The sequence below is a fragment of the Odocoileus virginianus genome, chromosome 5 (assembly GCF_023699985.2).
Source record: "Odocoileus virginianus isolate 20LAN1187 ecotype Illinois chromosome 5, Ovbor_1.2, whole genome shotgun sequence".
Taxonomy (NCBI): Eukaryota; Metazoa; Chordata; class Mammalia; order Artiodactyla; family Cervidae; genus Odocoileus; species Odocoileus virginianus.
In genome coordinates, this window is record NC_069678.1 from 92,528,983 (window position 1) to 92,543,801 (window position 14,819).

The following is a 14,819-nucleotide window of genomic DNA, read 5'->3' on the forward strand; positions in this document are numbered from 1 at the left end:
AAGCTTGGTGTGGGACAGCCCATGGGCTGCAAACCGTTGGGCACAGCTTGGAACTGGACAACATAAACAAAAATTCAGGGTTAATATAAGCAGACTCTGAAACTGTGACGAAAGCAGTAGCTCCCACCATAGAAATGCAGGGTGTGGTGACTGGGCTGGGGTAGGTGTGGTGATGTGGTCAGTCCCTTCCTCTTTGAGACTCAGTTCTCAGCATCACTTCACCACCTTCACTGTGCTCTTAGGCTCAGTTTGACCTCCTCTCCAGCCACCACCACTAGCGTTTGAGGACCTCGGTGGCCCATGCTGAAGACCTATCTGACATGCCATTCAACTCCCTCCATCCCCCCATTTTACTCCAGACCCAAACTCCTGGTCAGAACACTTCTGGTCAGCACAGCTCCATTTCAAGAAACTCGGGCTCAATTATTCCTTTCTCTGATCACAGAAAGCCTGACTTGCATCTCCTGTTTGTCTCATTTCCACTTAATTTATTCAACCTCTCTGAAACTTCTGCTTCCCTTGGGGTTGAGGTGTCCAGTGACTACCCCTAATACCTTTCCAAGACAAAACCTCGATGAAGTATCAGGGCAATAAATGCAATTTGCCATTTCTTTCCTCATCCTGTTGAACACCCTCAAAAAGAAAACCCATGATGGATGGATTCACAGCTCAAGTTCTTGGCTCCTACTAGATTGAGAAAACTGCACGACCATCACAACAGAGACTGTACAAAAGGACGATCATGGTAGAACCACCCCATTCCTTGTCAGACCTAATATGGACCTTCACCCCTACCTCTCATTCATCTCAAAGTCCATCACAAACTTACAGTTCACTCCTGGAGCACTTTAACAATGTATCACACTAAAGAGTGTGCAAAGGAGAATGAGAGGTAGAAATCTTTAGAAAGATCAGTAGATAAGTAAGCATGTAGAAGTAAGTTGATCTTTTTAAATATGTTCCACTTGGGAATTCCCTGTTGGTCTAGTGATTGGAACTGTCCATTTCACTGCAAGGGCCTGAGGTTACAGTGTGGTGGAAAAGTTTTTAAATTTTTTTTTAATTCAAGGAATGTGTTCCACTGGGAACACTGATAGAACAAAAGCAGTACAGACCTGAGATAATGGTTTCCGGTTGGCACAGTTGATACCCCCAATGAACACCATGTTAGGCATGATTGGTCGCGGATAGTCCATCACAAAGTCTCCTCTGAACAGCCACATGGATCCAGAGGCAAGAATCTCCACCAGTGACACCTCTCTCTGAAGAAGCTCCGAGGCCATGCGTTCATAAGGAGTGAAAGAAACCCAGCAAATGTACTTCAGGCTCAGAGGGTAGAGCATGTTCTTCACCCTTTGGAAGAATGTCATGTTGTCTGGATTCGTTGTTAATAACCGAGGAACATACGAGAAAGGATTTGGGCATGCTGTGCCCTCAACATCTAAGTCACAGGGAACAGAACGCAAAAAAAACACAGCAGGAATGGACAGGTACTTAGCCAGCACTGCCCCACAGGGGTGAACAGGGTCCGTTAAAACCACATCAAAGGCACTGGCATTCAGGTCTCTGATCAGGTCCTTGTTATACAACAGCCCCTCACAAGACGTTTCAAAGAACAAAGACGCCTTTTTCAAAGATGCCATAGTTTTCAAAAACATCGTTACCCAATGTACTCTTTCAAAAAGCAGATGTACATGAGCCTTCATGAGGGAATCAAATTTCTCCTCTGTGTAGGGAATACTGTAGGTTTTCATGATGAAAAAGTCTTCTGCCTTGATGTGCATATTCACCTCTGGAGCGACGACCACTGCTTGGTGACCTCTGGCGTGGAGCTCCCGCACGGCCTCCCGCATGCTGAGCCAGTGGCTGCCCTCCATGGGGACCACCAGCACCTTCCCAGCCTCGGCCCATCGCCCGACGCACAGACAGAGCAGGAGTCCAGCCAGCACCTGCCGCCGAAGCTGCAGTCCCAGGGCCATCTCCGCACAAACCAGAGGCTACTGAGTCTCTGGTTGGGCTGTGCCACCTATATTTGTTCTCTTATCTTTATCTTATCATCAAGTTATTTAAGCAAAATGGCATGTCATTGGAAGGCAGCGTGCCCTCCTTACATTAATCATTACAGGATAAGTCCATGCCTGGGTTACATCACCTCTGATTTCACCCCAGGAAAGGTTACCCCCTTATCTTGGAAAAACCCTTCTGACCTGCTGCTTCCTCTGGGGAGCATTCTAGTTCACTCTCTTGTTCTTCATCCAAGACCCAAAGCAAGACTGTGACTGCCCATTCCCTTGGTCACCTCCCACCTCTCTGCTAACCGTGTTCTCTGGGGCTGGACTAAATGCTGAGGAGTCACCTCTGCCCCAGTCCCCACCCAGAACCTCTGCTGCGTGTGACCTTATCTGAGAATTCTTCAAACTCTTACCCCCCATCATGGGTGAACACGGAGCTCATCCAGGGAAGCATATAACATCACGAGAACAGCCTTCTCAGCTGGGAGGGGATGGTGGATCTCTGGCTTGTTTCTGTTCCACACTGCACACCTCATGCACTCCCCAGAGAGAGTCGGAGCTGCTGCCCGATATGAAAACATCTCAAAGGATCCTTGAGGACAACAGCAGAAGGGCTGCTTGAGAATTCTTTCTCTGCCTCATGGAAGAGAAGTTCCTGTTATCTAAATCATCAGTGGGCAAGGCAGCTCTTTGTAATGACAGTGGGGTTCAGAAGACGCCGGGCCCCAGCGCCTGCTTCACTTTGGACAGGAGGGACATCCCCATGCCTCCATGCAGGCTCTCTGAATCCTCTTCAGAGGCTGACCCCACTAGGCTTCCACTGCTCTGTGTAGAGACTGAAGTGGGCATTATTCTGGATCTTTATTACATCTTATAGTTTATGTTCAGGACTTCCCAGCTGGTGCAGTGTTCAAGAATCCTCCTATGATCGCTTCTTGGCCTTTTGGCTAAGATCAAGTGAAGAATCCTCCTACGAATGCAGGAGACACAAGAGACATGGATTCAATCCCTAGGTTGAGTGTCAGATGATCCCTTGGGGTAAGAAATATTAACTCACTCCAGTTTTCTTGCCTGGAATAGTCCATGGACAGAGGAGCCTATGTAAAACTGTACAAAAAAGGTGTTAATCACCAGACAACCATGAAAGTGTGGTCACTCATCCATAGCCAAACACATTACACTGTGAAGTCAAGCAGGCCTTAGGAAGAATCACTATAAACAAACCTATTGAAGGTGATGGAATTCCAGCTGAGCTATTGCAAATCCTAAAATCGATGCTGCTAAAGTGTCGCACTCAATACACCAGCAAATGTGGAAAACTCAGCAAGGGCCACAGGACTGGAAAAGGTCAGTTTACATTCCAATCTCAAAGAAAGACAATGCCAAAGAATGTTCAAACTACTGGACAATTGTGCTCATTTCACATGTTAGCAAGGTAATACTCAAAATCCTTCAAACAATATGTGAATCGAAAACTTCCAGATGAACAAGCTGGATTTAGAAAAGGCAGAGGAACCAGAGATCAAATTACCAACATCCACTCGATCATAGAAAAAGCAAGGGAATTCCAGAAAAAAATCTACTTCTGCTTCAGGACTTCTTGAAAGCCTTTGATTGTGTGGATCACAACAAATTGTGGAAAATTCTTAGAGAGAGGGCAATAGCAGACCACATTACCTGCCTTCTGAGAAACCTATATGCAGGTCTAGAAGCAACACTTAGGACTGGACATGGAACAATAAACTAGTTCAAAATTGGGAATGATTATCTCAAATCTGTATTTTGTCATTCTCCTTACTTAATTTATATGCAGGCTACATCATGTGAAATGCCACACAGGATGACTCATAAGCTGGAATCCAGATTGCCAGGGGAAATATCAACAACCTCAGATACGCAGGTGATACCACTCTCATGGCAGAAAATGAAGAAGAATGAAAGAATCTCTTTATAAGAGTGAAAGAGGAGAGGGAAAAAGCTGGCTTAAAACTCAGCATTCAAAAATTAAGATCATGGTATCCAGTGCCATTACTTCATGGCAAATAGATGGGGTAAAGGTGGAAACACTGGCAGATTTTCTTTTCTTGGGCTCCAAAATCACTGCAGATGGTGACTGTAGCCACAAAATTAAAAGATGCTTGCTCCTTGGAAGAAAAGCTATCACAAAACTAGACAGTGTATTAAAAAGCAGAGATATCACTTTACCAACAAAAGTTGATATAGCCAAAGCTATGGTTTTTCCAGTAGTCATGTATGGATGTGAATGTTGGACCAGAAAGAAGGCTGAGCACTGAAGAATTGATGCTTTCAAATTGTGGTGTGGGATAAGACTCCAGAGAGTCCCCTGGACAGCAAGGAAATCAAATCAGTCAATCCTAAGAGAAATCAACCATGAATATTCACTGGAAAGACTTATGCTCAAACTGAAGCTCCAATACTTTGGCCACCTGATGAGAAGAGCTGACTCATTGGAAAAGACCCTGATGCTGGGAAAGATTGAGGGTAGGAAAAGGGGAAGACAGGGGATGAGATGGTTGAATGGCATCACTGACTCCAGGGACGTAAGTGAGGAAACTCTGGGAGATAGTGAAGAACAGGGAAGCTTGTTGTGCGACAGCCCATGGGGCCGCAAACCGTTGGACACAACTTGGCAACTGAACAACAGCAACAATTCTGGGTTAATATAAGCAGACTCTGAAACTGTGACAAAAGCAGTAGCTCCCACCATAGAAATGCAGGGTGTGGTGACTGGGCTGGGGTAGGTGTGGTGATGTGGTCAGTCCCTTCCTCTTTGAGATTCAGTTCTCAGCATCACTTCACCACCTTCACTGTGCTCTTAGGCTCAGCTTGACCTCCTCTCCAGCCACCACCACTAGCGTTTGAGGACCTTGGTGGCCCATGCTGAAGACCTATCTGACATGCCATTCAACTCTCTCCATCCCCCTATTTTACTCCAGACCCAAACTCCTGGTCAGAACACTTCTGGTCAGCACAGCTCCATTTCAAGAAACTCGGGCTCAATTATTCCTTTCTCTGATCACAGAAAGCCTGACTTCCATCTCCAGTTTTGTCTCACCACTTAATTTATTCAACCTCTCTGAAACTTCTGCCTCCTTTGGGGTTGAGGTGTCCACTGACCATTCCTAATACCTTTCCAAGACAAACCCTGACAAACTATCAGGGTGATAAATGTAGTTTGCCATTTTTTTCCTCATCCAATTGAACACCCACAAGCAAAAAACCCATGATAGATGGATTCACAGCTCAAGTTCTTGGCTCCTACTAGATTGAGAAAACTGCACGACCATCACAACAGAGACTGTATGAAAGGACGATCATGGTAGAACCACCCCATTCCTTGTCAGACCTAATATGGACCTTCACCCCTACCTCTCATTCATCTCAAAGTCCATCACAAACTTACAGTTCACTCCTGGAGCACTTTAACAATGTATCACACTAAAGAGTGTGCAAAGGAGAATGAGAGGTAGAAATCTTTAGAAAGATCAGTAGATAAGTACGCATGTGGATATAGGTTGTCTTCTAAAAATATGTTCCACTTGGGAATTCCCTGTCAGTCTAGTGGTTGGAACCCACCATTTCACTGCAAGGGCCTGAGGTTGCAGTGGGTGAAAACATTTTTTAATTTTTTTTAATTAAAAGAATGTATTCTACTGGGAACACTGATTGAACAAAAGCAGCAGTACACACCTGAGATAAATGTTTCCTGTTGGCACAGTTGATACCTCCAATGAACACCATGTTGGGCATGATTGGCCGTGGGTACTCCATCACAAGATCTACTCTGAACAGCCACATGGATCCAGAGGCAAGAATCTCCCCCAGTGAAACCTCTCTCTGAAGAAGCTCAGAGGCCATACGTGCATAAGGAGTGAAAGGACCCTGGCAAATGTACTTCAGGCTCAGAGGGTAGAGCATGTTCTTCACCCTTTGGAAGAATGTCATGTGGTCTGGGTTTGTTGTTAAAAACCGAGGAACATATGAGAAAGGGTTTGGGCATGCAGTGCCCTCAGCATCTAAGTCACATGGAATGTGCCGCAAAAAAAACACAGCAGGAATGGACAGGTACTTAGCTAGCACTGCCCCACAGAGGTAAATAGGGTCCGTTAAAACCACATCGAAGGCACTGGCATTCAGGTGTCTGATCAAGTCCTTGTTATACAACAGCCCCTCACAAGACCTTTCAAAGAACAAAGATGCCTTTTTCAAAGATGCCATAGTTTCCAAAAACATCGTTACCCAATGTACTCTTTCAAAAAGCACTGGTACACGACTCTTCATGATGGAATCAAATGTGTGCTGTGTGTCGGCAGTGGCATAGGTTTTCATGGTGAAAAAGTCTTCTGCCTTGATGTGCACATTGACCTCCGGAGCAACGACCACTACTTGATGACCTCTGGCGTGGAGCTCCCGCACGGCCTCCCGCATGCTGAGCCAGTGGCTGCCCTCCATGGGGACCACCAGCACCTTCCCAGCCTCGGCCCATCGCCCGACACACAGACAGAGCAGGAGTCCCGCCAGCACCTGCCGCCGAAGCTGCAGTCCCAGGGCCATCTCCGCAGAACCAGAAGCTGCTGACTGTACGTGCGGCTGTGCCACCTATATGTGTTCCTTTGTCTTTATCTTATCACCAAGTCACTTAAACAAAATGGCATGTCATTGGAAGGCAGTGTGCCCTCTATACGTTAATCATTACAGAATAAGACTATGCCTGTGTTTCATCACCTCTGATTCACCCAGGGATAGGCCCCACCCCCTTAACTTGGAAAATCTCCTCTGACCCTGCTTCCTTGGGGGAGCATTCTATTTCATTCTCTTGTTCTTCAGCCAGTTTCCAAGGCAAGGCTGTGCCTGTCCATTCCCTTGGTCTCCTCCTACCTCTCTGCTCACCCTGTTCTCTGGGGCTGGACTGAACACTGAGGAGTCACCTCTGCCCCAGTCCCCATCCAGAACCTCTGCTGCGTGTGACCTTACCTGAGAACTCTTCAAACTCTTTCACCCCAATTCATAGGTGAACACGGAGCTAATCCAGGGAAATATATTACATTGTTAGGACTGCTTTCTCAGCAGGGAGGGGATGATGGCTCTCTGGTTTGTTCCTGTTCCACACTGCACACCTCTTGCAGTGCTCAGGAGAGAGTCTGTAGGAGCAGCTGCCTGATATGGAAACATCTGGAAGGATCCTTGAGGACAGCAGCAGAAGGGCTGCTTGAGAATTCTTTCTCTGCCTCATGGAAGAGAAGTTCCTGTTATCTAAATCATCAGTGGGCAAGGCAGCTCTTTGTAATGACAGTGGGGTTCAGAGGGTGCCGGGTTCCAGGCCTTGCTCACCCTGGACAGGATGAAGCCGGCCCCATGCCTCCACGCAGGTTCTCTGAATCCTCTTCTGATGCTGAAGGTACCAGTCCTCCACTACTCTGGTTAGGGAGTGAAGTGAATTTTTCTGGGACTTTGTTATATCTTATAGTTTATGTTCAGATTTTTCTCCAGGGTCAGTTACAGACCAAATCCTGAAAAGGACAGACTCCTCAGAACAGAGGAGCTCCAGAATTTGTGAGAGCCTTCCGAGGTGGGGACTGTGCAATGATTGTGTCTCAGACCCATGAGATGACTCTCCTACAGAGACTGATGGCCACGTGTGCTCAACAGAATGTGACATCTCCATGTCTAATTTGCCCTGGGGAAGATGGGGTAGGACTTTCTGGGCTGCCCAGCTCTCCCACTGAGTACCCTCTTTCGTATTCATGACTTCTGTCATAACAACATCTTGCCATAGGTCACATGTCCGGCTAGGCTGACATTTTCCTTTGGGGGAAAGTTTTCCCCATTCGGGATCCACGTTGATAACAGCTTTCATCACGGGGCAAATGCATGCAGGCCACTGTGCCTCCTGTATCACACAGCTGCCACCATGCCGGGGGCATTTGCTTTAGCCATCCTTGGAGGCTGTGGTCCAAGATCCTGGATCTCTAACAGCAACATCTCAGCTCTCTTTTTCTGGATCCTCTTTCTGTCCCAGCCATATTCCTGCATGTTTTCTGCAAGGCTCACTTTCTGACCTCCACTCCCAGCTAAAATCCTATCATACCTGTCAAGCGGATTACAGGGCACTTGTCAGCAAAACCAGAGCCGGGCACCAACTCTGTGGGGAATAGCAAAGGTCATCACTATGCCAGCTGCCAGGAATGGAAGTCCAAACACCCCTGCCCACTGCATCTTGGTATCTGAATCACCAGGAAGAGCATGGTCAAGCACTGGATGGAAGAACACATTCCTTACACAGATCAAGATCAGCCCCAACAGTGGGCATTGGTACACACAACCAGCCAGTCTCCCCTGATGGCCGACGCAGGGAAATCTGCCTACATGAATCCTTTTTATGCCCAGTAGAGAGACCCCACCCTCTCCCTGAGGAGGACAGTATAATAGTAGGGTTGGGGAAGTTCCATTACATGCATGCACTTCAAAGACAGAAGAGCAGTCGTTGAACCTGAAACAGGGAAGTACACTCTCACACAAGGTGATAAGCCTAGCATAGGCTGGTTGGCTCCTAATGAGGAAGAGTTCCAAGCCCAAGGCCCATTCTTATGCTGCCAAGTGAGAGCCAAAACACTACATGCATGCGAGCTCCCTGGTGGTCCAGGGGTTAAGAATCTGCCTTTTAATGCAGAGGATGTGGGTTCAATCCCTGGTTGAGAAACTAACATCCCACGTACCATGGGGCAACCAACATTGCGTGCCACAGCAAAGATGCTACCTGCCACAAGTAAGACCTGATGCAGCCAAAAATAAATAAATAAATAAATTATATATATATATATAAAGAGCTACCTCCAAGAGCAGGTAGCAGGGGGCTGAAAACAGAGAGGGCTGTGTTCACCTCAAAGTGCCCGAAACAGGGTGACTTGGAACAACAAAAATGTATTGCCTCCCACTCTGGTGGCAGAGTCGAAGGACATTCTCTCATCTTCTCCTGCGAGAATGCCAAAATTGCAACTCGCTGCTGAACAACCATTGACAGGAGAATGTTGGACCCCACCAAAAAAAGATACCACACATCCAAGGGCAAAGGAGAAGCTGCAATAAGACATAGGAGGGGCGAAATCACATTTAGAATCAAACCCCATACCCGCCAGAGATGCTTGGAGGATTCAAACAAAACAACAGGATACAGAGAGCCCCAGAGACTGAGCCAGACCTGCCTTCGAGTGTTTGAGTGTCTCGTGCAGAGGCACGGGCCAGCAGTAGCCTGCCATGGGGACAGGGGCTCTGGCTGCAGCAGACCTGGGTCACCCAGCGTGTGGCATCAGTCCTCTTGGAGGAGATTGCCGTTAGTGCCACCATAGAGCCACCAAGCAGACGGCCCACAAGCTGCAGAACAATGATACCAAACAAATTCTCCAACTGTTAAGGAAGCTCTAGGACCCACAACAGATTTCCCAACCTGGGGATCTGGCAAAGGGACTGAGAACCCCCAGGGAATTTGACTTTGGAAGCCAGTGGGACACTAAGCCACACTTGTCTATGAGTGTCCAGGAGTGTCCAGTGGAGGTGTGGGTGGAAAGTTTGGCCTCAGGCCAAACAAGAGTGAAGGAACACAGCCCCACCCTTCAACAGAAATTTATTAAAAATTTACTAAGCTTAGCCCCACCCATCAGAACAAGACCCAGTTTCCCCCATCAGTCTCTCCCATCAGGAAGCTTCCATAAGTCTCATCCTTATTCATCAAAGGGCAGACAGAATGAAAACCACAATCACAGAAAACTAACCAAACTGATCACATGGACCATAGCCTTGTCTAACTCAATGAAACTGTGAACCATGCCATCTAGGGCCACCCAAGATGGATGGGCCATGGAGGAGAGTTCTGACAGAATGTGTTCCACTGGAGAAGGGAATGACAAACCATTTCAGCATTCTTGCCTTGAGAACCCCATGAACAGTATGAAAAGGCAAAAAGATAGGACAGTGAAAGATGAACCCCCCAGGTTGGTAGATGCCCAATATGCTACTAGAGAAGAGTGGAGAAATAACTCCAGAAAAATGAAGAGACGGAGCCAAAGCAAAAACAACACCCAGTTGTGGATGTGTCTGGTGATGGAAGTAAAGTCGATGCTATAAAGAGCAATTTTGCATAGGAACCTGGAATTTTAGGTCCAAGAATCAAGGTAAATTGGAGGTGGTCAAACAGGAGATGGCAAAAGTGAACATCGACACTTTAGGAATCAGTGAGCTCAAATGGACTGGAATGGGCAAATTGAATTCAGGTAACCATTATATCTACTATTGTAGGCAAGAATCCCTTAGAAGAAATGGAATAGCCATCATAGTCAACCAAAGAGTCTGAAATGCAGTACTTGGGTGCAAGCTCAAAAATGACAGAATGATCTCTGTTCGTTTCCAAGGCAAACTATTCAATATCACAGTAATCCAAGTCTATGCCCCAACAAGTAATGCTGAAGAAGCTGAAGTTGAATGGTTCTATGATAACCTACAACACATTCTATAGCTAATACCAAAAAAGATGTCCTTTTCATTATAGGGGACTGGAATGCAGAAGTAGGAAGTCAAGAGATACCTGGAGTAACAGGCAAGTTTGGCCTTGGAGTACAAAATAAGCAAAGCAAAGGCTAACAGAGTTTTACCAAGAGAACGCACTGGTCATAGCAAACACCCTCTTCCAACAGCACAAGAGAAGACTCTACACATGGACAGCACCAGATGGCCAACACCAAAATCAGATTGATTATACTCTTTGCAGCCAAGGGTGGAGAAGCTCTATACAGTCAACAAAAACAAGAGTGGGAGCTGACTGTGGCTCAGATCATGAACTCCTTATTGCCAAATTCAGACTTAAATTGAAGAAAGTAGGGAAAGCCACTAGACTACTCAGGTATGACCTAAATCAAATCCCTTATGATTATACAGTGGAAGTGACAAACAGTTTCAAGGGATTAGATCTGATAGACAGAGTGCCTGAAGAACTATGGACAGAGTTCGTGACATTGTACAGGAGGCAGTGATCAAAACCATCCCCAAGAAAAAGGAATGCAAAAGGCAAAATGGTTGCCTAAGAAGGCCTTACAAACAGCTGTGAAAAGAAGATAAGTGAAAGGCAAAGGAAAAAAAGGAAAGATGTACCATGAGAATGCAGAGTTCCAAAGAACAGCAAGGAGAGATAAGAAAGCCTTCCTTGGTGATGAATGCAAAGAAACAGGAAAACAATAAAATGGGAAAGACTAAAGATCTCTTCAAGAAAATTAGAGATAAAAAGGGAACATTTCATGCAAAGATGGGTACAATAAAGGACAGAAATGGTAGGGACCTAACAAAAACAGAAGATATTAAGTAGAGGTGGCAACATACACAGAATAACTATACAAAAAGGATCTTCATGACCCAGATAACCACGATGATGTGATCACTCACCCAGAGCCAGACAGTATGGAGTCCAAAGTCAAGTGGGCCTTAGGAAGCATCACTACAAACAAAGCTAGTGGAGATGATGGAATTCCAGTTGAGCTATTTCAAATCCTAAAATTGATGCTGTTAAAATGCTGCACTCCATATGCCAGCAAATTTGGAAAACTCAGCAGTGGCCACAAGACTGGAAATGGTCAGTTTTCATTCCAGTCCCTAAGAAAGGCAATGCCAAAGAACTGGCACACAATTGCACTCATCTCACACACTAGCAAAGTAATGCTCAAAATTCTCCAAGCCTGGCTTTAACAATATGCCAACCAAGAACTTCGAGATGTTCAAACTAGATTTAGAAAAGACAGAGGAACCAGAGATAAAACTGCCAACATCTGTTGGATCATCGGAAAAGCAAGAGAGTTCCAGAAAAACATCTACTTCTGCTTTACTGACTATGCCAAAGCCTTTGACTGTGTGGACCACAACAAATTGTGGGAAATTCTGAAAGAGATGGGAATTCCAGACCACCTGACTTGCCTCTTGAGAAACCTGTATGCAGGTCAAGAAGCAACAGTTAGAACTGGACATGGAACAATGGACTGGTTCCAAATAGGGAAAGGAGTGTGTCAAGGCTGTATATTGTCATTCTGCTCATTTAACTTTTATGCAGAGTACATCATGAGAAATGCTGGGCTGGATGAAGTACAAGCTGGAATCAAGTTTGCCAGGAGAAATATCAATAGCCTCAGTTGTGCAGATAACACCACCCTTACAGCAGAAACCGAAGAGGAACTAAAGAGCCTCTTGATGAAAGTGAAAGGGGACAGTGGAAAAGTTGGCTTAAAATCCATCATTCAAACACTAAGATCATGGCATCTGGTTCCATCACTTCATGGCAAATAGATAGGGAAACAGTGGAAACAGTGACAGACTTTATTTTCTTGGGTTCCAAAATCACTGCAGATGGTGACTGCAGCCGTGAAATTAAAAGATGCTTGCTCCTTGGAAGAAAAGCCATGACCAACCTAGACAGCATATTAAAAAAGCAGAGACTACTTTGCCGACAACGGTCCATCTAGTCAAAGCTATGTTTCTTTGAGTAGTCATGTACAAATGTGAGAGCTGGACAATAAAGAAAGCTCAGGGCCAAAGAATTGATGCTTTTGAACTGTGGTGTTGGAGAAGACTCTTGAGAGTCCCTTGGACAATAAGAAGATTCAATCAGACTATGCTAAAGAAAATCAGTCCTGAATATTCATTGGAAGGACTAATGTTGACCGGAACTCCGGGCGGGTGGCTTGGTAACATGGCAGCAGGAGCTACCCGCGCGTCTCGAGGAGGCGGCGGGGCCCACACCCGGAAGACGAGTCTCCCTTTGGGCTAGCGCGGCGGCTGCTGCGGACCCGGAAGTCCGGGCCGGTTGCTGAATGAGGGGATCCGGGCCCTGCCCTGCCCTCCCCTCCCCGCGGCACTCCCCCCCGCGCCCTCCGCCCCGACCCGGGCCCCGCCATGTCCTTCTTCCGGCGGAAAGTGAAAAGCAAAGAGCAGGAGAAGACCCCAGATGTCAAGTCAGTCAAAGCTTCAATATCCGTACATTCCCCACAAAAAAGCACTAAAAATCATGCCTTGCTGGAGGCTGCGGGACCAAGTCACCTTGCAATCAATGCCATTTCTGCCAACATGGACGCCTTTTCAAGTAGCAGGACTGCAACACTTAAGAAACAGCCCAGCCACATGGAGGCCGCTCACTTTGGGGACCTGGGCAGATCTTGTCTGGACTACCAGACTCAGGAGGCCAAATCAAGTCTTTCAAAAACCCTTGAGCAAGTCTTGCATGACACCATGGTCCTCCCTTACTTCATTCAATTCATGGAACTTCGAAGAATGGAGCATTTGGTTAAGTTTTGGTTGGAGGCTGAAAGTTTCCACTCCACAACTTGGTCCCGAGTAAGAGCACACAGTGTGTACAGAGTGAAGCAGAGCTCATTGGCTGAACCTGTCTCTCCATCTAAAAAGCCCGAAACTACAGCAGCTTTTGTAACCGAGTCTCTTAACAGGAGGTTGGAGGATTCTGGCTCAGCCCATCTGGAAGGAATTGACTTGAATAATAGAACTAGCAACACCCAGAACCACTTGCTTTCCCATTCTCTCCACCTAGAGACAGCCAGGACAGGAACTCATCGGGGCTCCCTGGAAACCCAGGAGTCCTCCAGGCTCATGGTAGCCAGTAGAAGTAGTCCATCTTCTCTTCACTGAAGGAATTATCAGGAAAATTAATGAAAATTTAGTGTGTGGTATTGTCTCTTGATCCTGTTTTTGTTTGTTTTTACTGTCTATTTATGGGCTTCCTTGGTGGTCCAGTGGCTAAGATTGCAGACTCCAAATGCAGGAGGCCTGGGTCTGATCCCTGGTTGAGGAGCTAAAGATCCCACATTCCACAATAAGATCTGTTGGAGCCAAATAAATAAAAATAAATATATATATATTTTTAAAAATCTACTTACAAAGTGGAACTTGAATGGGGATTAAAAGGATTAGAGCAATTTTCTCCCAAATTTGGGAGTTTTAGAATAGGATTGTGTATGAAAAAAGAACAGAAGAGCCAACCCGCTGAGAAATAGAAATAATTAACAAATGAAGAAGGGCCCAGGGTCATCACAGATTTTGAAATCAAATCCTTATCCAGAAAGCCTAATGGCAGCCTCAGTCTTAGTTTTCTTGCTATTTTACTGAACTTTGCAAGTAAAGTTATTTGTTAATTGACAGCAGGCAGCATTAATCAGGTTCTGTGTCAGGGGCTGTATTTGAATTTCATGGAGTAGTCACAGCAGCCCGGTGAGGTAGGCAGTCACCCCATTTTACATCTGAGGAAGTCGTGGCTTGGGAAGGTTGGGGAGCCTGTCAGGTCATACACCAGGCAGGACCTGCGCTTGAAGTCCTGGCGTCTGGACTGCAGCTCCTCTTTTCTTTTTTCTTCTGTGTTAGCTTGAAAGCTACACACTCTTCATTTTTCAATTATCACCTCTTGGAATTCTGATTAGACAGCTTCCAACCCATGCTCATCATCTTCTCTCTTATCTTCTCTTTGTTTTTCAAAGGTCCAAGTCAACATTCCTTTTTTGATTTTTCCTTGTGTGCTTTTTTATTTATTTTTTTCCTACTAAGACGTTATGAAGGCAGTTGTTTTTTTTTTTTTTAAGGTTCATAGCAAAATTGAGGGGAAGGTACAGGTGTTTTCTATATACCCTTCGCCCCTGCACATGCATCGCCTTCCCCATTATCAACATCCCCACCAGAGGGAAACACTTGTTACAACCAGTGAACTTACCTGAGGGCGTCACAATTACCCAAAGTTTACTTTCAGGTTCA

General features: G+C 45.9%; 1 protein-coding gene and 1 pseudogene across 2 annotated transcripts in view; both read right to left on the minus strand.

Moving 5' to 3' along the window:
• Window positions 1–14,819, minus strand: part of LOC110149846 (UDP-glucuronosyltransferase 1A1-like) — a 120,328-nt gene that overhangs the window by 79,615 nt on the left and 25,894 nt on the right. The window contains exon 1 of one of the 2 annotated variants that reach the window (XM_070468429.1): window positions 1,116–1,994. The exons of the other annotated variant lie outside the window; for it this stretch is intronic. Coding sequence (XP_070324530.1) covers window positions 1,116–1,979 — 864 coding nt within the window. The 5' untranslated portion in view covers window positions 1,980–1,994. Of the gene's footprint in view, window positions 1–1,115; window positions 1,995–14,819 lie in introns of those variants that run through there. 2 annotated transcript variants of the gene reach the window in all.
• On the minus strand, window positions 5,640–6,588 carry LOC110149853 (UDP-glucuronosyltransferase 1A3 pseudogene; annotated as a pseudogene).